At 37.3% G+C, this 21,617-nt stretch overlaps 1 protein-coding gene across 2 annotated transcripts in view; it reads right to left on the reverse strand.

Annotated features, from left to right (window-relative positions):
* SHANK2 (SH3 and multiple ankyrin repeat domains 2) overlaps positions 1-21,617 on the reverse strand; it is a gene marked incomplete at both ends in the record, with an annotated part of 314,082 nt that overhangs the window by 136,175 nt on the left and 156,290 nt on the right. For both annotated transcript variants that reach the window (XM_082317243.1, XM_082317244.1), the window contains 2 exons: positions 1,999-2,123; positions 3,737-3,819. In XM_082317243.1, the coding sequence (XP_082173369.1) occupies positions 1,999-2,123; positions 3,737-3,819 (208 nt within the window). The remainder of the gene's footprint in view (positions 1-1,998; positions 2,124-3,736; positions 3,820-21,617) is intronic.

The raw sequence follows: 21,617 nt of genomic DNA on the forward strand, positions 1-21,617 counted from the left end.
ATGATAACCACTTGCTGCAATGCATAGTACATTTAACTCTTCCCAGTTCAACACAAGAAATAAAGTAGCTTGGCATTCCTAGAAGTGCAGGTGGACCAGTCATTTATATTTCAACAGTAGTATCTTTTGCATCAGTGTAAATATCGTCAAAGATGGCTTTCTATAGCTAGAGAGTATTGTGCACTGCACATGTAGTTCATAAAATAGAAAAAAACCCTGCCTTTCTCCAACATAAAAGTCTTCAACTACAGCAAAGTTGTGATTTTTCAGGATTACCATATCCTCTTAATTAAGCTGCAAAATGCAGAACAGAATAACCCCGATGAACATAAATTACACAGAAATAGATTTGGTTTGCATGTAACAACTGCTTCTTTCAGAATTAATTACAAATATGCTGGACTGTGTAGAGTATGGTTTAATGTCCTGATTCAGCAATGCATGTGCACGTTTAACTGCTCTTCTAAGCTAAGGCTAGGAGTAAATTGTCTGGACAATTCATTATAATTCTTCTTTCATTTGCCAAAAAAAAAACCAGTAAAGCTTTGTGCAGAATCAGTTACCCAGACTTCTTGCATCCCTTCAGAGATCTTAAAAAAATCCATATGCATGCTTATCATTCTGTAATCCTCTCCATTAAATTACACATTATTCACCATCAAATCTATCCGTGAAATCAGCCAGTACACATTATTCATACTTCCTATAGACTAAAAGCCTAACAAGAAATCAACTTCTAAAAATAAAGCATTGTTTAAAAAAACCCCCACACCTAACGTCAATAATCATAGTTTCGAAAGCGTCCTTGCACAGATTACGTATCAGTACAATTTGTAAGCTATTGTTTAATAGTTCGCTAAATGCCTATTCTTAATTAAACAAACAGTAAGAAAAACGTACTTTGAAGGCACAGATAAAAACGCACATCTATTTACTTTAGAAGTCTGCAAAGCCTGTTCTTTCGTTGTTACAATGTGAAGAAGCGGTGCAGCTATTTACATTCAATCACCACGGGAGTTCAATGCACCCAACAAATAAAAGCTGCATATTATATCCTCTCCCAAAAGCAAAGGCCAGCTCTGCAGAAATAAATGTTGTAGCACCAGTAAATACTTTAACAAAACACATATGTGCCTGAAGAAGAAAAAATAAAATAAAATCAATAGATCTTGCAGACAAGACTCGGTCGATCCATCCTGAAAGACTTATTTTCAGATACCTAGTTTCACAGAATCACAGCATTGCTTTGTTGGTTGTGAAAAGGTTGTGGGAGGAAGACGAAGAAAAGCCCAAATTATGATTTTGTTGCAAACTGCCCAGTAACACTAAAAAGGAGTACCAAGTATTTCAACAAAACCTAAAATACCAACCAAAAATCCTCCAAAATATAAAATGTGAGAAATTTTTGGTATGAATGAAGAAAGTATTTAAATATACCCTTTTTATAAAGTAATTTATATTGCGATAACATCCATTACTTATTTTTTTGTATGATTGTATTTACAGTGCACTGTTGGAAATACGTAATTTCAAGCCAAAGTAATTTGCTTTATTCCCCATGGTTTCTAAACAGCACTAGACCACTGATATTTCTGATTGCAGAAATAGTTGCATAAAATGTCATTAATTTTGGTGACTGTAAAAATATTTAGAAGACCACAGAACTGATAGCCTACAATAGATACTGATGTTAATCTAAATTTCAATTCAATAACGCAAAGAAGAATAAAAACTCCTGAATTTCTCTGATAGTGTATTCCCAAACAACAAAAAGAACAAACAGAAAATTCCCAGCCAACCTGAACATCGTTCTTTTTAACTGCTTTCCTAAATGCTGCATGAGATTTTAAAATAGATAAAGTGAAGTACATTATTGGTGTTAGTCCACTGAACTTCCTGTTCAGAAGCATCACACACTTTTTCCAAAGTAAATTCTACAAAGGGAACATCACTCTTTCCCCAACAGAGCACTGAGAATCAAATTTCAGGATCTCCTACCTCGATCAAAAAGTCTCCAGTTCTCAGGCCAGCTTGCCATGCTACTCCCCCTTCATCCACAGATTCCAAGTACTGCAAAGCAGGAAAGGCTGGAGTTGGGGTGAATTCTTCAATTGGTGTGTCAGCTTTAAAAATAAATACCACATTAAAAAAAGAAAGTTATGGAGTGCTTGCAAATACCACTTGACTAAAGGCCTATTATTGGCCATTCAAATTGATGGTTAAAAAATGGTGGGTGCCAAAAGTAAGAGGACTCTGCCTCAGAGGATATCAAGATGCTGGGAACAGAGTGCAGTCTCTCTGCAATAGCAATCCACAGGTCTTCAATTCAGAGAGAAAAATACATGCCTCTTTACTGACACAAACCAAATCAAGCTGTATGAGGCAACAGCTGGATTCTGAGTATTCCAGGATATTCAGTATTAGTTCAAGTAACCCTTTTGTATGCCTAGCAAAATGCTTGTAACTCTGGAAACATCCAACTAAAAATGAATTAGGTACTGTAGCCAGAAGAGAGCATCCAGCCGAACTGGGGGGATGGGGTGGGTGGGAAAGGATGAAAAAGATCAAACTGAATTTTTCTCCCAGATGTAGATGTATATTACAAAGAGGATAACCGAAGAAATCACTTTTTAGGCAAGGAGGCACAGCAGGCCTTGGAACAGCCCTCTCTCCCTCTGTCACGTACACATACAAGCAGAAAAGTCCTTGGGTCTTTCACCTGAGGTGCCCTCACTGTTACAGAGAAAATCTGGGGACAATTGTTGGGCTTACACGGAGGGAGTAACCTCTGCTCGATGCACAGACAACTCATGCCGATGGGTTAGCTAAAAGGTAGCACTATTGCCTTTCCTAGTAGAACTCCAAAAATTTTTATTTAGCTAAAATTAGAAAAGCTTTTACAACACTGAAAAATCTATGGTGGCACTGGTTTGGGGGTGGGGGAACAGGGAGAGCAAAAATGATGTCCCAAGAATGAAGATACGGAATAATTTTCATGCTCAAGCAAGGCAAGGGAGAACCCATGTAAAATGAGGGGGAGCAAGAGATGGGACATACCATCATGTATTTTTTTTTTAAATACAAAAGGAGCAAACTGGACTGAAAGTTAAAAAGCAAAGCATTAAATAGAATGCTTTTTTTAACTCTTAAGAATGCCATTATTGTAGATTTTAGTCCACAGAAAAGTAACATGCAGCTTAACATATGAACAGCTTTTAAAATGAGCACACTACAGGCCATGCAACATACGTGCAGCTTCTGAAGATATAAAAAAAGATCATATTTTCATACTAAAACTGCACCAATGTCACCTTGCAGAAGATCCACACCTATTTTAAACAAAACATCACTCTCTTGTCTATCTCTATTCGTAGACCTATTCAAATAGACTGACATTTGAAATAAAGAAGCAGGTTTTACAAGGAAAGCAGGTTTCCCATAGTTAGGTAAACTGCATAACAAAACAGATTAATGACAAAATAATACATATACCAAGACAATAAAAATACAGACAAAACTTTCTCCCCCCAAAACGATTATACAGTGCTTCTCCCATGTAAAAATGCAAACTGCTTCAGACAGAAGCCACTAAAATCCGTCTGAGTAGTATAGCATACAGAGAATCCTGTTGTCTAGCAACCAAGTGCACCAAGAATAATTCCTGCTTATATTCAGAGATGTATAAATTTCTTCATGCCAGTGCACATCACACACACACACACACAGAAGCACATACCTTTTGCCCCTCTGAGCACAAATCCAAATCCTTCATTGTCTTTTTTCTGCAGGACCACTGCCTTTTCTTCTATTATGCAGTCACTGTAGAGAGAATTCCGAGGATAGCGACCATTATTACATCCCTTCATCACCACTGTAGTAGCTGCTCCTCCAGTGTGCAGGTTCATCATCATCACAGCCCGTTAATCAAATAATATTGCAGTAACCAAGCATGGGAAAATAAAGAACAAATAGTAGCGAGGGGAAGACAAAGACTAAGCTTAATGATAAAAGAGAACATGACAAAGCAACTTAAAGGGAATAAAAAAGGCAGAGAGGAAAAAGAAAGAAGAAGAAATCATGCATGGTGGTTTGTGTTCTATATGAATGACTGAATGAACATGTGATCATGTAATCTGTGGGCTAGCCAGGACTCTAAAAGGAAAAAAAGTAAGTGAACTGAACGACAGTATCATTAATAAACTCCTCAATCGTGGATGTACCAGATGCATCTTCTAGTGAAGCCAAAATGAAACCAACCAGAAGAAAAATGAGGCAGCATTTTAAATTTAAAGATAATAAATTATGATTTTATATTAGCTAACTAAAAGGCACAAATATATTCTGAAAGCTATGCCTTGCATCAAAAGCCCTTTTTCAATCCTATTGAATGTTGCATGCTGCAAGAATCCCACATGATCATCTGACAGCCTACAATGCTAACAACGTGCAGCTGCCTTGGCGTCATCAAGCACAAATTTCCACAGCATCAAGAATCTGCATAATTGAAATAGTAACAAGGCATGCACAATCAGGAAAACACATTTCTAAGGAATATTTCCCATCTTCTGATAAACAATTAATATTATAAAACAGGGAGATGGTGTAAAGGACTATTTATGTAAGCAGTATGTCCTTAAAGAGAAAGTAGCCTTAGGAATCTTACTGTCATTGGCTAAGAAAAAAGTAGATGGTAGATGAAGAAAATGCATAAAATCCACATTAAAATGGGACCTTTCATATACAGGGAATGCTCTATAAAAGCCTTAGCTTGTTTAGTGTCTTTCATTAAACATTAGGTTACTAAAAATAAGCTCAAAGTAAAAAAAGAAAAAAAAAAAGATTTTGAACGCTCTTTTAAGTATAAAACCATTACACAGCACGAGTCGCAAGACATTCTTCTGAATAAAGACAGTGTCAGGGGTTAAGCATTCATGAATCGTAAGCACTGCAAAACACGCTGCTAGGTTGGCTTTAAAATACCTGCAAAACTATTCAAGACAGAAGGAAGTATGAGCAAGTTTTCCCTTCTTTTCTTAATTTTTTACTAGCCAACTATTGTTAGCACTGGTCTTGTATAGAATCTAGTCACTAAAGCATTCAATACAATAAGAGACCTGATCTGCTTCAGTGCCTTTAATAACCCAGAAGGGGAGGAGGAAACTAATTGAAGAGAAATTGGTGTGACCTTTTTATTTGAAAGGAATCTGAACAAAGACAAGGATGACGATATCAGGACACCAACGGACAGCCTCCAAATTCCAGACCTTTCGTGTCTCACAGACTATCCTTTTGGTGACTTTCCAACTCTTAACTGCGGGATGCAACTTCATGTTGCTGCTAAAGTGATGGTGTAATTATGTCTTCCAAACTGCAAAGTAGTTAAACACCACTGAATGGAATAACACATTAATTAAAACTACCACAATGGTGACTTTCTGAGCAACAGATGATCTCCATAAGTATCAACAGCTTTTGAATACAGTCTCTCAACTTACTATTATTTACTGTGTAATTCAAACATTACCTTCTCTTACAATTGATACCCCTGCTATGGAAAGGATATAATAAGAAAACATCTATTTCTTGAGAAAGCCAAACACACTCCTGTTCAGGGATATTGGGGTGGGATGGAATATGCAACCCTCAGAGCCCACACTGTAACACTGAAGCCCTCCATCAACGTCCTAACGTTACAGAAAGTGAACCTACAAGCGTACCGGCTTATTTTCTTCATTTCACCACTGACATTTTCAAGGTCAGGCTCCATACTTATCCACTGAAGAGTCAACAGTAAAGCCGTCTCCAGCATTTTTATTAATACACGGTCATATTAATAAAACTCATTTCCTTAAAGTCTCCTTGTAAACAATCAATAGCGTAATAGAAGTCAGAAGGCTACTTTTAAGAACCTAATCATACAAAGTGTTTGGTTCAAAGAAAACCCCTCCTTTCCCCTACCCAAATCCCACTCTCATCTCAATTCATTAATATAAAGAATTCAGAAGCCTATTAGCTAGGTACCTCATCCAACCTCGCTCTAATTCTTTCATTTTTGTTGATAAAAACCAAACAAATTCATAACATCATTCCTTAAAAAGCTGAAGACTGAAGTTGCAAAAGCAGTGCTCGGAAAACTCAGGATCAATTCACCCGATCAACGTTAGGCATCTACACCTAAAAAAGAAAGCACCTAGGGTCCTTTCACAGTCAGCTAATGAAACGAACTGGCATTTTCAAGTTATGCTTACTTCATCCAATGTAGAGGGCTATGACCGTTCAGATTAAAAGTATGAAAACCACCTATGATTTTCTTTTCATGTACAGCACATTTATTGCAGGAACTACACAGTTTTATACTTCAGTTCAGACACTGAAAATGGGAATACTAAATTGCCAAAATTTCATGGAGTTTTGTGTTTTACATGCAAGGGGGAGAGGAAAGGGAAGGGAAGCAGAAGCGCAACATGAATTTTTGGTAATAAAATGCACAAACTGATCTCTATTATTTGACAAATACAGCTTACTAACATACTGTTTCAGTGATGTACTACATAAGGAAAACTCCATCACAGCCTGTGAAGCAAAAATGTAGGTTTCAAAAAATCAGATGTGTAGCCTTTTCTTCTCATTTACGTGCTAGGAGAAGGGGACCTGCAATCATCTTATGGCATGAGCAGTTTAAAGTTGTTTAAAGCAATCACAGAAAGCAAATTAATCTTCTCTGCACACACCCCAGTGCTGCAGAGCTAAGAACTAGCAGGAGGAAAAGGATGAAAACCAAACATGCACACAGAAATGAACCCAGCTTATAACCTCCACACCCCTTCTCCCAGTAAACTCACTTTGCATCCCCGAGAGAAGGGGGCAGAAGGGGGGAAAAGAAGTTTAACCTCTGACTGTTTGCAATGTTGCTTTTTGTTTGCTTTGCCATGACAGGGTGCTCTTAGCTCAATGTCAGACTGGACCTCTTTGCTGAAGACATGCTGAAGGTCTGTTCACAGTCTATCTGGTCCTAGCAGGCAAAGCGGTGCCAAATGTAAAAGTAGGTCAAAATTTCTCACAATGAGCCTTCTCGGCAGCATTTCTTTGATCCTGAAGGTGTTGTAAATACTTAGCAACAGAATGCATATAGGGTGCAGCTACCAGTGACAAACAAAGGCGACATTACGTTACAAGCCTGTTCAGAGGTCTGAGCTCAAGCAAGAGGAAGAGGCATTTCTTCACAGATGCTGTGAGTCCAGTGTAGGGCTCTACATGAGGCTGAACAGTCCCTGCTATCTGTTATACACCACATTCCAATAGGTAAAGTCCTTGAAGTCCATTTCTGTCCCATCTCAAACTGAAATTAAACAGTGTCCATTTCAGAGATGAGTTTTCAGAATATTACTAGTTCCATATTATGGTAATAAAATGAGTAATTTTAAAATCAATAGCTCATTACTTAAATAGGGCACACATTACTTTGACTTTGGGCTGTATATGTCCAAGATTCATTGCATACAAAGTTAAATGCAAAATACATCCTATCAAGTGCAGAATATTTCTGCATGAAGTACAATCTTAAATATAAAAACTTCAGGCCAAAAAAAAAGTCAATCTAAAATCACTTTTGCTTTATCCAAACACTAAATATTATAAAACATACTTGTTCATCAGTTCATGTAGCTTCTCTACCACTGTAAGGCTCAAGAATTGTGCAGAGCTGTTAGAATTTCTGTAATTTTACAGACTTACCGATGGAGAAAGGAAAGAGAGATTTACCCATGGCCAGGCAGACACCTGAGATTTGAACTCAGCACTGTTATGTTCAACATAACAATCGTCATTTGTGTAGACTTTTCAGGACAGCAAGAATTTCTACTTTGCTAACAGCCCATTCAGACAACACTTGAGGAAGGAAGAACAGTGAAGTCTTTTATGAAGACCTTTATGAAGTTGGAAGCACAGGCTCCTGATGGAGGCAAAACCATGAAACCTAGCTTCCATTTCACAACTAGAATAACTACACCCTATGTTAAAGCATGATTTATTCCAAAAAATAAAATACTAAATTACAGAGATGGAAACTATCAGGACCATAGAATAAGTTTAGGCAAGTTTGGATAGCATGTATCACGTCTGATTTCAATCTGAAAAACAGCATGTAGAGTACACCCCATTCTGGAAATGATCATCATTATCTGAAAACAAAAATGGCTATTTGGTATATTGTCAATCTCTCCCTAAGGCAGAATAAAACCAAATCTAAATAGCAATTATTTTAATGATTCTCTCCAATCATGCTTCCCCTAGAAATGTGATCTAGGTCTAACCTTTTCAGCTTTAACAAACTGGACTACAGCCTCCCAAGGCAGAAAAGTTATCTAACAGATCACACACGAGATTGAAACAACCAGAGTTACAACCAAACGAGCAGCCTTCTCAAGCCCACAAACCCTTCAGTCAGACGGCTTGCTCTGTCCTTGAGTGAGAAGTTATTCTCTCCAAGTTCACTTCTTTCAGTTGGCCAAGTAAATCCAAATCTCTTCATCAGACCTTTTTTATGCCCTCTCCTCACAACTCTTGCAAATTCAATCACAGCTAGCTACATGTTAGGAGGATCAAATCGTAGCCCAGCCATAAAGGAAATGCCTTTTTTATACTTTGCCGGATGCAATAAAACAATATCTAAACCATTCCATAAATTTATATACAATGTCTGAAAGCAGTCGCATTAATTCCTTTCAGGCTGAGATAGTCAATTTATGGTGGTTACGTTCAAGCCCATCAAAGGGCATTCTGGAAATCTATTCAAGAGGAGGTCTTTACTGCATGTTCCAACAGTCAATCCCTGTTAAAAGCACATAAAGAATGTTCTCTCCAAATATTTCCCTTTTTGGGGAAGTTACCTGTCCTGATACCATATAAAATGGGAATGATGTCTACAGCAGATCTTATTGTAAGCTATAACAGACCTCCAGTCGAAAAACTTTTGATGTCGTTGCTGGAAGGGGTCAAGGTTACTATTTATAGTCATCTACTGTAATGACTCCAGGAAAATTGGCTCATCCTAGTAATTAAAGCCTTCAAGATTAATGAAGCCTCTGTATGTGATTGCTCAAGTTTCCCAGGCATTGATCATCCAGCTGTAGGTCTTACAGAACAGCTCTTTGGTAACATGCGGAAGAGCAATCACTTGTTCAAGAGGTATTAGCTACACCAGTGAGCACGGTTCTTTGCACAGCCAACAGGAAAATACATAGATGGGTCCCTACCTAACCCACTTACAACCCAAACACAACCAGCAAGATGTAGTCAACCGTACATTCAAACTCATAGTAACCTCTCTGTAATATGTTGCTGTCACATGCAGTGATTCCCTCACATGATGATGTCTTTCACTGCATTGCAATGCAATTTTTCTTAAGAATGTGCTTGTTTGGTAAATATATGATATAGCTTTGAACAATAACATGTTATTATGCTAACAAATAATTTACAACCCAGTGCTACTGCTTTTGATAGAATCTTTTCTTAGTTTCTTATGATAACATCTTAAATTACCAATAACAATTTCCAGCTATTTTGGTGAAACATGTTTTACCATTTTTCAGAACGCGTTGTTTATTTTCAACTACTTATTCCCACCTTCTAGCAATGCTTTCTGTAAGCACAATATACTCTTACAGGAGATATTCAGTAAACATACAATTACATATTTTGTCCTGCCTTGTGTCAAAAAACACATGCACAGCGCTTACTCTGTAAAACTGATCAATCCTGCCAATATAATTTCAGCCACATAAGATGCGTCTAAATGATTCTCCTTTAGAAGGTATGTTTATCTGGAAGTTTATAGCAAGTTCTATTTGGGAGAAGGGCAGTAAGAAAATATTTTCCAATAGATTGTTGATAAGTACCTCAACATTATACTCAAGGAAGACACAAGCTGTGTCATTAGAACAGAAATACTGGCAAACAGTTAACTTGAAGTTGATAAACTCCTTATTAGGTAGCTGAAGATAGAAGTCCAAGGAGTATAATGATGGTACAATAATTAAAATATGACAGAGAAGGGATGAACAGAATCACATAGAGGAACAAAAAACACAGGGTCATCCTTTCTGCTCTTCAATATCTGAGGCCAAGAGATTCTCACAATAGAGTATCTCAGTAAAAACATTGTTTCCTTTCTTTGCAGTGTTTGCATTTCCCCTTTCTTCTCCTTACCCCAAAAAACATCAAAATTGTTTGTAGGAACTCACAGATGTAATTGTGTCTCGTTTCTTCAGACAGGGTATTGGGGCACAAGCCTACGTTTTCTTCCATTGAGCTACTGTACATAAAGTGGAGTTAGGCTGAAGTTGAGCTGTTTCCCCAAACAATGATTTCATTATCATGATCCAGAATTATCACACCAGTACAACATTTACTGTTAAAACTGAACTAGATGAATTAGAGGTCACATTTGGAGGTAACAAAGCTGCCCATCCATAAAAGCTAATATGGTTCTCAAAATACCCTTTAGTGTCTTCAAAACAGTTACACTGGAGGATAAGTATTATTTCATCAGGCATTCGCAATGACAGCGACTCCAAGTCATTTTGCTATTTCACCAAAAAAACAATCACAAAATCAGAGCTGCATATGGACATGCAGCATGGAATAAAATGCTTAGTACTACCTCTGGATTCCAGCTTCACAGGCACTCTCAAGGAAACTGCAGCATCCAGCGACAGTATCTTTACCAGCACTTCCAACAGTTGGTTGTGTGTCAATGCCTTACTGGCACAGTTGGCACTCAAGCAAAAAAACAGAGATAGAAAAAAAGACCAACACCACCACCCTTGCACTATTGTTCTCTCTGGCTTTATTTGTAGCAAATAACTTCAAGTTGCAATAGAAAGGACATATTCTAATGTCTCCTCAGCCAAGTTCACATTTCCTCTGTGGCTGAATGGCTAACGTGGCATAGTCAGGTCTTCCTCAGCTGGCTACGCTCAGGCCAAGTAAAGGGATGGGAAAAGAAAAGAGGATGCTTCAGCAATACTCCTATATACTTCCTATATCCATGTATGTCTTTTAGATCTCCTGTATCAGTGCTGTTTCTACAGAGTTCGATGTCACAGAGATCTGTGATCATGAGAAAAAACAAGGCTGCATATCTTCAACTGAAATTCATTTGTTGATGAAAGAGGTATATGCCAAACTGTAACATGCTGTAAAAGAAATTTAGATATTCTCTAATTCCTATATTGCACAGGTGTATATTGCATGGTGAGGAAATTACAGGCTACAGTAAAACTTGATAGGGCATATAACTTCTTCCACTTAAAAAGGTGTTTTGTTCACACTTTTAAACAAGTAATCAAGCCATCTCTATTGGATTTTGAACACTTGTTACCCTTGGTAAAAAATGAACAGTTCTTCACTAAGTTACCAAAAAAAAAAAAAAAAAAATCAGTCATGAAGTGATTCGATAAGAATTAGGAAATCAGGATTGTGCTACTTTTTCCAGCCTTGTGATTGACAGAGTTGCCCAAAGGATTAACCATGATTATAAAGAAGCAACCTATGTTAAAGAAAGTAACAGTGTTTTTTATATATATATATATATATAAAAATATATATAAAAATATATATATACATATAAATACTTCAGTGAATTTATGCTATAAAATATGATGAAGAAAGATGGGTTTTAAAAAGAAACATTAAATTTTATGACAATTTCTTTATGTAGAAGCAACGAGAAACTTCCTCTTGCGAAGTATGTATACCAGCCTTTAATTATACTTAATATCGTATTCTTTGGTGTGTAGGAGAAGGGAGTAGGTAATCTAAAGCAATACCCAAGTCAATTGATTTAGCTAGGACTACTTTTGGTTTTTTCCCTGTTTTTACCTTAAGTTGCTGAAACTGTAACCACTAAAGTACCATATCCATATGGCAAACCAGGAAGTCAAACAACTTCCTGGAAATATAAATCATCCAGTAAAAGCCTGATTTTATATCATACAGAAATCTCAGAATAGGATATGAAGGAAGAAAAAAAAAAATCAGTGGTAAGGTCACAATCCTATATATATATATACACACACACACACACACACACACACACACTATATATATATGGGATACATATGTACCCATATGTATGGATATATGGATATCTGTATATGAATACATATACGCACTCTATATACACACACAATACAATGAGTATATATAGTCTTTTTTAAGGGAACTGTTATTGTTCTCTTGCATCTGCACCGGTAGGGAGAAAACAAAAAAGCATGGTGGTGTGAGGAGAGTGGTAAAGTGCGATTAAAAAAATAAAAGCTTCATTCCTCTATCTTAATTAATTTCATTTGTATTTTAAAAATAACTAGGCAATTCAAGTACCACACATGATGAAGTAAAAACTAAACATGAAACATTCGGGCAGGTGTCCTTCTAGTATAGAACATGAGGGTTTTATAAGGCACAGTCCTTCAAACCTTTTCATACAGATGTTCCATCAATCACATTAGTATTTTGGCCTACAGCACACTCCACTTAAATGTGATACTTAGTAGCAATTTTCAGTTGTAATTATCAAGCATTTGAGCAATCTAAGCCTGCACTATGAAAATATTAATATTCATTGCTCATACTATGAGCCTTGAACAAATAGACTACAAACACATATATTTAGGTAACTAGAATATTTATCCACCTTACTTTTTAGGTTTCTATTTTTTTACCCCAAAGCAGCTGCAGTTCCAGCCCCTGCTATTGCCACCAAGCCACACAGAAAGAGGAATTTTCTCCCTAAGCATCTTAACTTACAAAGAATTTACACAAAAGGAATAATAATAATGAATAATAACAACACTGCTTTTCTACATAGTTTTTTTTTAATCAATAATTCTCCAAATGTTTTTGCCAAAGGTAGTCAGTATTATCACAGACAACCACAGTAACAAGGAAAAGAACGTGTTCAAGGTCAGCAAATAGGACAAATCAGAAAGGTAGAACCAGGGAAGTAAGCCCAGTTCTAAATAATGGTAAGAGTGTACAAAACCATAACTATATATAATAATAAAGATTTTCTTCAGCTGATGCAGCATCTGAACTAGTTCATAAAGCTTGCTAATCAATCTCTATGCTTATCTCAGAGTTGGCATACATCAGACAGGACTTTGAATTTTTTCCTTCCCTTTTTCAAGGGAGCCACTGGAACATATGCACACCCATGCTGGGTGGGACACGTGTCAGTTCTCGGAGCCCAACAGCCTGTCTCTGCCAAAGGCCAAATGCAGAGAAGGGTGGAAGAGATGGACAAGCACAGTTGGTGCTTCCCCGGAGTGCTCCACCAGCCCCCAGCCAAGCTGCGCTACTTGCTCCCCGTCTTACTGAAAAACGTGGTACATCGTATTCCTTTCTTCTTGTACAGTTTTGTCATCATGCTTTGGCACATGCACATCTATGGTGAGACAGGGGATTATATCCGCCTTCCTCAGGATCTCTTGATTCATGTTTCTACAATAGACTTTAGTCACACTTTTAGTAAAAAAAAAAAAAAAGTGTTTTAATAACACTTTCAAAATGTGTTACAAGCCCTTTAAGGTAGCAGTTTGACATTGCAGGTGTTTATAACAATAATTAAACTCACTCTGCATATCAGTATAGTAACTTGATTTGCTCACTCAGCTATTCAGAGAGTCTAAACATACTAAAGGCTAAACATAAATAAATTATGAAATAGGGGAAAGAGACTAGTGATTTCAGGACTGGTGATAACCATGAGTTTCAAATTAGTTTTAAGGGATCCCTCAAGGTTTCCATCACACCCTGTTTGCTATGATGAGCAGGAGGAATTACCGTCCTTCTGTCCTGCATTCCTTGGAAACTAAATACAGCTGTAACCACAAGAAGCCTGAGTAACCCTGACTGTTCATTTCAGCTTTATAGATGTCAGTACAGTACTACACTGTACAGAAGCATATAGGGCTTTAATCATCAGTGTTAAAATTCCTGTAAAATTTTATAACACTTTAGTATAAGGCATGTTACAAGTAAGTTTCAAGTTCTGTCTCAAAACAAATGAGGTATTAACAAAAGCACAGAGGGAAGTTTTTCTGGAAGCATTTTCCCACTTTTTTCTTCTCCAAGAGCTTTAAAAACACAACATAGAGTGAAAAACTTAGATATTCTAGGATTTTACTGAAAAGAAATTAAAGGTGGCTTCAATTAGCATTTAATTGGCACGTATCCCTTTAAAAACCCTGACTAATCACCATATTGTTTTACAATCTCATTAACGTCAAAAAGGAGGTGGCAGCTCTACTTTTTCTTCTGAAATATATTCTCCCCTCTCTCCATTTCTCTAATTACACTAAGCCCTTGAGTTATTTTAAGCCTACTCCAAATTTTGTTTACTTATCTGCAAAACAGCTTGAGAAATGTCCATCTTAACAGCTTTCCTGTCTAACAGTATCATAATTTTCAGGAATTTTGTCAAAGCATGGCCAGTTTAGCCCACACTTTGGTGGCAGTGAAAAATCACTGACTTTGTACAGATGATAGCCGATGAAGAGAGAGAACTCTATTTAAATTGGCAGTTACTTTCCTTAATTAAGAGAATGTTGAACTGGAATCTCTCCTTATTGCCCCCTTTCCTTTAACATTCAGCTATAGCTCGCTGGTTGCATTAACGCGTAATTTCTTGAGATATGAAGCTTTTATTTTGTAAGTACTGGAGACAGTAAAAAATTTTGATTTATCATTTCAACTCAATTGAGTGAGTCACTTAAGATGCACAGAGTTTAATTTTAAGTGTATTTCAGAATTTATGATATTTGAAGTGTTTACAGTAGAGGTATAAACCACCTCTACTATAGCTACAACTGTTCTACAAATCTGATAGTGCTAGACTATCAGTCTTTGGAAATGCTAGTTTAAAGCGTCACACAATCTACTCAGTATCAGCCCCAGTTTTCAATTGTAGCATTAAACTCTTAATTCTGAGACCTGTTATCTGTGCCCAACATGCTTTTTTTTTTTTATTTAAAATTAGAGAAATTAGAAGACACGTGGGTAACAATCTTTTTTCCTAAATATGCAGTTATTGCTATTTCCTAGTGCACGTATTTAACTTAACATTCACTATTCTTCTGTTCAGAATTTTGCCATGAAATCAGTTTTAGTGAAATGCTTATCCATTAAAGCACATCTTTCGTTGATATATTTCAGTCTAAATTAAGCCTTCGTTAGACATTATTTCTCCAGAATATGGGACGAAATGTTATGTCAGAGAGAGCAGGCACCCCCAGCAATATCACCAGCTATGCAATTGGTATATCTGCCAATCATTCAAACCTAGCATCCCCACCTGCATGCCACAACCTCTGAAGACAGAGCTAGCATCTGTCTCTTGGCTCAGCGAAAGAACAGTAGTTTCAAAAGACTTGGATAAAGAATCGCTCTATCCGCCAGGTTCTTGGCATTCAGCAGCAATACAAGGCATGGGTTTAAGTCGAAGCAGTCTAACACACATGGGACTCAAGCCCAGAACTTCTTTATTCCAGGTGAACAGCCTGACACCAGCTATTGCTTGCTTTTTAGCAGGTCCCTCTTTGTAGGGTTTGACCCCACCCAACCGATAAAGAAATAAAACTCCAGCACATCTATTTGTCCCAAGACAAGACATCCTCCTCCCACCAACCTTATGTTTTGCACAGTGGCAGTGACCAGCTTTACTTAGAGCATGAAAGTCAACCCCTTTCTGACTTCTCAATAGTTTCTTCTTTTAAGAGGAAAAAAAGATATTTGCCTTGTAGATCAAGTTCTGTAAATGCAATAAATATTTGTGAAAATTTGGCTGGAAAGGGCGGGGGGGGGGAGTGGTTTAAATCATTGCTCCCACTGGAGGAAAGCCCACAGTGCGAGCTCAACAGTTATTTGTTCCTTTTGGCCTGCCAAAACTTAAAAATGCATCACTTACAATCAGAGGCACCATATGTCGGCTTTTGCTCATCTAGTGATTAGGTGAGAGGAAGGCAGCCAAAGGTGTAGTGGGGCAGGGAATTAAAGGTCACATAGAGGAAGCTAAGTCATCACAGTGGAGGCTAGGAGACAGGAATGTGAAACACTAATTGTTAGAAACTTAATCATTCTCCTTTCACCCGAAAACCAAACATTTTAATCTCCTGTTTTCCTCTGCTCTCTCCTTGCCTCTAATTATGTGGCTCCTGTTTCTAACTAACCTGGTATCACACCCTCACAATCTTTTCTTGCTGTCCTCACCTTCTGTCATTTCCACTCCTTTTTCCTATTTTTTTTTTTTAAATTTATTCTCATTTAGAAAACTTTATTCCTCCCCATGCACAGGACACAGGCTGCTGCTTTCAGTTCTGACATTTAAATCCATCCTGTCCTCCGGCATCCGGTCGGAGGAGGTACAGAGAAAATACTGTTGTGCTCGAGAGTATCAGTTGCTGTGCAGGAAATGGCACATCCACCAAATCGCGGCCCTTGCAATCAGGACCTTCTGTACCCATAGTTACACAGTTAGGTTTTCGCTAGCACTAGAGGTGGTTCCTTAAAGTTTTTCAGAAAGAGCATTTTAATTTTAAATTTGGGAAGGGCTATATATATTTTTTTTTTCAACTTTGGTCTTGGAAACGGTTGGTCTTTCTTTGCTAACACTTTACCACTAAAAATTTAGGCAAACATCTAGCCCAGAAAATGTCTGACAAATTTTAATCATTAGTTATAAAACCATTAGTTGCTAAAAGCAAGATGTTACTGAAGTGCTTTAAACAAACTTCACTATTAAGCAGCAAACAAAAAAGCACTTACAAGTTCACGGGAACTCTTACCACTCACCATATAGTTTTGCATCTTCCTGTAATTGTATTAGACTTTAATATTGCATCTTCATGCAATTATATTATAGGTTTCGATGAAGAGATACTACAGTTCAGATACATACACACGCACAGCCTTTCTACCTCCTATTTTAGCAATTACTTTAATTATTTTCTGTAGTCACCACCATAAAAAGCTCAGTCATGGCAGCACACAACAGCAGGGGAGGCAAAGTCCGAAGTTCTTTAGTAGCAAGTAAGATCATTTTCATTAGTAATTAAATAACTGTAAAAGAAAAACTTCACATTTTACATCTCCACCTGTCCTACAAAATCTACAATGCCTTAATTATCGCTTAAACATATATATAATTTTCCAAATTGTATTAAATTATATTAAAATTAATGAGGCACAAGGTATTAAAAATGAGCTACCCTCGTCTTTCTGCCTCACACATTAAGAGCAGTTCAGCGCTATCAGACTATTGTACTCACAGAAAATGAATTAATTAAGAACAGGCACCAGGTAAGCCCTACAAAATATCTTTAGAAACAAAGTTACAATACACACACATACACACACACACAATATTTTACACACTTTGCTTTTCATAATTTGGTTATTAGAACTATGAGCATACTCAAATATTTTTGCTACTATCTCCCAGACAAAAATTGAGCTACATATATATGTAAAAAAGTTAAAATGCTACTGTCTTTACTTCTTTCCACCAAAAAGGAAACCAAGCATTTTGTTTAAAACCTATGCCTGCAGCTAAGAAGAACTGTAAAATCACTTTCAACTTACTATCAATGTCTCAATCTCAGAATAAAGTAACAGAAATAATGAATTTATTTTTACGAATGAATAGTATCCATTTTAATATCCATACTCCAGTTCCTTCAAGAGATCAACTGAACAGTACAAACTTCACAGAAAACATTAGTACAGCAGAACTGGTGCCATGCAACAGAAAACAACAAAAAAAAAAAGTCAGTTATGTCAATGCAGAAAGACCTATTCTCTACATAACAATACTTCTCTCAGTGTCTCCCTCACTGTTCTGCACACCTAGGGAGAACCCACATGAAAACGTGGCCAGTAGGATACAAAAAATAACAACAGCTCTTACACATTCCTTCGATTTTTGTAAAGAACCCTTTGCCAGGACTTAACAGATTGCTGCTGATGGCTGCACACAAGCAAGCAGCACTCAGCAAGGACACATGCTGGATTCACCGCAACACGGAAACGGGACCACTGCTAAGCCATAACCAGAAAAAGGTCCCTTAGCTCCCTGTTACATACCTCATGACTTGCAATGACCAGAATTCTTCAAAAGGTTTCCATCCATTTTAAATATATATTTAAAGTGATGAATAATTGCATTTTTCCAGATGGAAGACAATATATTTATGTAAAATATCCACATGAAACCAGATATCAAACTAGATGAAAGTATTTCTGCATCGAATTGAGAGCTTCCACTAAAAATGTGTAATTACTGTGTAACACACCTAATGCTTAAACTATTAAGACAGCACATTATTATTATTTACATCACAACTTTGGGACAAAGACTGAGGTATTCAAAAGGTAGATTCTGCAGATTAAAAATGAATAAAAAGCACTACACAGCATGTTGAATTACAGGGGTAGACAGCTTCAGCTGTGCCAAAGAGTCTCTCTGAGCTCTCTAGGATTAAACCTTATACTGCTCTATCCGACAGTGCAGATGACAACATCAACAGAGAATTGCTGGGATTTACAGCTGAGAAGAATCTCTCGTTTTTGTTACGTGTTTGTATGTAAATTGGCTTTTGAGGAGTGCTTCTGTCAGCTTCTACGCTCAGGAGACATGGATGCTGCCACCTGACTCCAAGTAGGGACATTAGGGTTAATGAATTAAGCTTTTAATTAAGCTTTCTTACGCATACCTCCCAGACTACACAATCCAATTTTCTTTTTTCTTCATCCAGAAAAATAGAACTAAAACCAGAAGGCAAATCAATTTGGTCCCGTCATTAACTTCGTGGCAACAAGCCTTTGAAAAAGGTTATTTGTTATTACATCCTTTCCTGTGAGCTTCTTAATACTGCTGTAGCCACAGGACGTCAAGAAAAGGTACCAAGAAAACTTCTCCCATGCAGTGATTAGTACCAGTTAAAGTGGTTAGGGGAAGAAAAAAAAAAAAAAAAAAAAAAAGATGTGGAAGTCAATTGTACGGTGAAGAAAGGGAAGACACAGAAGAGGCAGGAAACCCTACATTTATATCACGCATTTCATAACTGCATTGAAGTTGGCATTCAATTATGCTATGGACTTTTGCTATTTCACTATTCTGTTGGGGGTGGGAAGGAGATGATGCAATTAATGCAGTAGTAAAAGTTTCCACTGTTGTGTTCTAAAGCTTCCAAGTCCATGAAGGCAACTGGATCATGTTTTCCACCAAATCAAGTTTATAATCTTTACATAGTACCCAAATTGCTCATAGTTTTCATATTCTGGAGACATAAATAATAAGTTACTGCTTTATCATCAGTCACATCACATTTAAAAAGGTGCTAGCATTTTACATTTGAAATTAAACAACTAATTTCACATATTTTAATCTGATAACTAAATTTTTTCTCTGATTTTTCTCTGGTTTTTTGTCTCTGATTTTCTCTGTCTTTGTCTCTGATTTTCCTGACTGAACAATTCACTGTCCTGTCTTGAGAGAACTAATCAATTCCCTCACTTCAGTTAAAAAGCAGATCAACATTTCTAAAGGTTTACCTTATTTTTTGAAAAAAAGATTTCTTTTTTTTTAAATTCCAACATCCCTTCTATGCCTTAGCAATGATTTCTGTTATTAAGCTGGAATTTGACCTTGATGAAAAAGGACTCCATGAAATAACTGATTTAAGACCTACAAATAATCTTGTTTGTATTAAAGGTAGTCCTGAACTTCAACTAGGCTTCTAAAGAATATTTATAATACTTTGGAAGCTTTTGCTTTGCTGGTCACAATATTGTCCATCCAGTCTAGACAAGACGGACCCAAACAAACATTTTTTCTAACAAACTCAATGTGATCCGCCGCCACCCCAGCTCTCAAAAACAATGTCCCATGGTTGTCCTGACCACTGCTGCCCACAAATACAGGGAAAACACAAAACTCCAGACATCAAAGCAGTCTTACATTACCTCCTTGCAACTCTGTTGGTATATCTGCTCTTTAGGACGAGGGGTAATGGTTTTAAACTACAAGAGGGTAGATGCAGACTAGATATAAGGAAGAAATTTTTTTATGATGAAACACCGACACAGGTTGCCCAGAGAGGTGGTAGATGCCCCATCCCTGGAAACATTCAAGGTCAGGTTGGAGAGGGCTCTGAGCAACCTGATCTGGTTGAAGATGTCTCCACTTATTGTGGGGGGGTTGGACTAGATGACCTCTAATGGTCCCTTCCAACCCAAACCACTCTAGGATTCTATTATTTTTCCATGCCTGCTCTCTGCTGCTCTCTGTGGCTCTAAGGCATGTCAAGCAAGCACAGCCTCAGGCCATGGTGTTTCCTGGGGTCTGACACCATGGGTGCTGCCTGCTTGCTCCATCTGGGGAGGCAGAAGGAAACTATGCCCGTCCCACTTGCCACCTCAGCCTCCAGAGCTGCAGCCTGAGACAAATGTCCAGGGACATGTATTTACTCCTGTCTGTCCAATAAGAGCTCCTGCCAGCCTAAGAAACTTCACCCTCTCTCACACATGTGGCATTGCAACAAAGCCTATCCTTTCCTTCAAGATTTGTCCATCTGCATCAGATTAAAGGAAAATGATTGAAAGTAACTATTTCTTAAAAGGTTTTAAGAAAATTGTAAAGGAATCCATGTAAAGGAATGTCAGCAGTAGCAGAGTATGACAGCTGCAAGAGACGGCATCATTTTTGCATAACAGAATTCATGTATCCCATCAGCATTTAAAGCAGATACTACATTAGACCTGGTAGTTTCAAATATTACATTTGTACGATATTTAATGACTATTTGTACTGGCAAGCAAGTGTCACTATCTTTCTACATACTAGTAAGCATACCACCTATTTTCCTGAAGTATTAATGTATGGATAACTGATCTCTTACGCAAAGCTGAAACAGGATTTAATGAACCTCCATTACTCAAGCCGCACATTTTCCTAAAGATGAAAAATGCCATGTACAATGTATTTTCCTGCATGTGAATAAGCCCATTAATATAGATTTCTGTTTCTACTCGGCAATTTTTGCCCTTTGCGAGGGGGAAAGAAAAAGAGAAGGGAGCAGACACTTCCCCTCACTCGCCCACATCATCTCCATACAGGAACTGGATCGGCTCTGTTAATACTTTGGTTTCAAAGCTCTTCTTAGAACACAGACACAATTGCCTTCTGATAAATGTTTATTAAAATTTAGCTGCAAGCAGTTAAATCTGTTTTACTATGTTCTTCCCTTTCTTTGATAGGAAATGATAACAGAGAAAGCAATCAAAGCAGTACAAATTTGGAAATATTGAGAATTGCTGTTAGTTTGACATCTTGTTTGCCTCTTAACAATTCCCCTCCCTGAAGAAGCCCATGCTAGGAATTAAATCTGTACATACTAACAAGACATACTAATCTCCAGTCAGATTCATAAATGCAAATTCTTTTTCTTTACCGGCAATACGTAAGCACCAGTAAAATTACCATTTAGATGTACAAAAAGCTGATTTGCAGCCTCAGTCAAGTATCTGAAAAGCAACTTTCTGTGCTATTGCAGTTCTAG

This window comes from Platalea leucorodia (genome assembly GCF_965183815.1).
Source record: "Platalea leucorodia genome assembly, chromosome: 7".
NCBI classification, from domain to species: Eukaryota; Metazoa; Chordata; class Aves; order Pelecaniformes; family Threskiornithidae; genus Platalea; species Platalea leucorodia.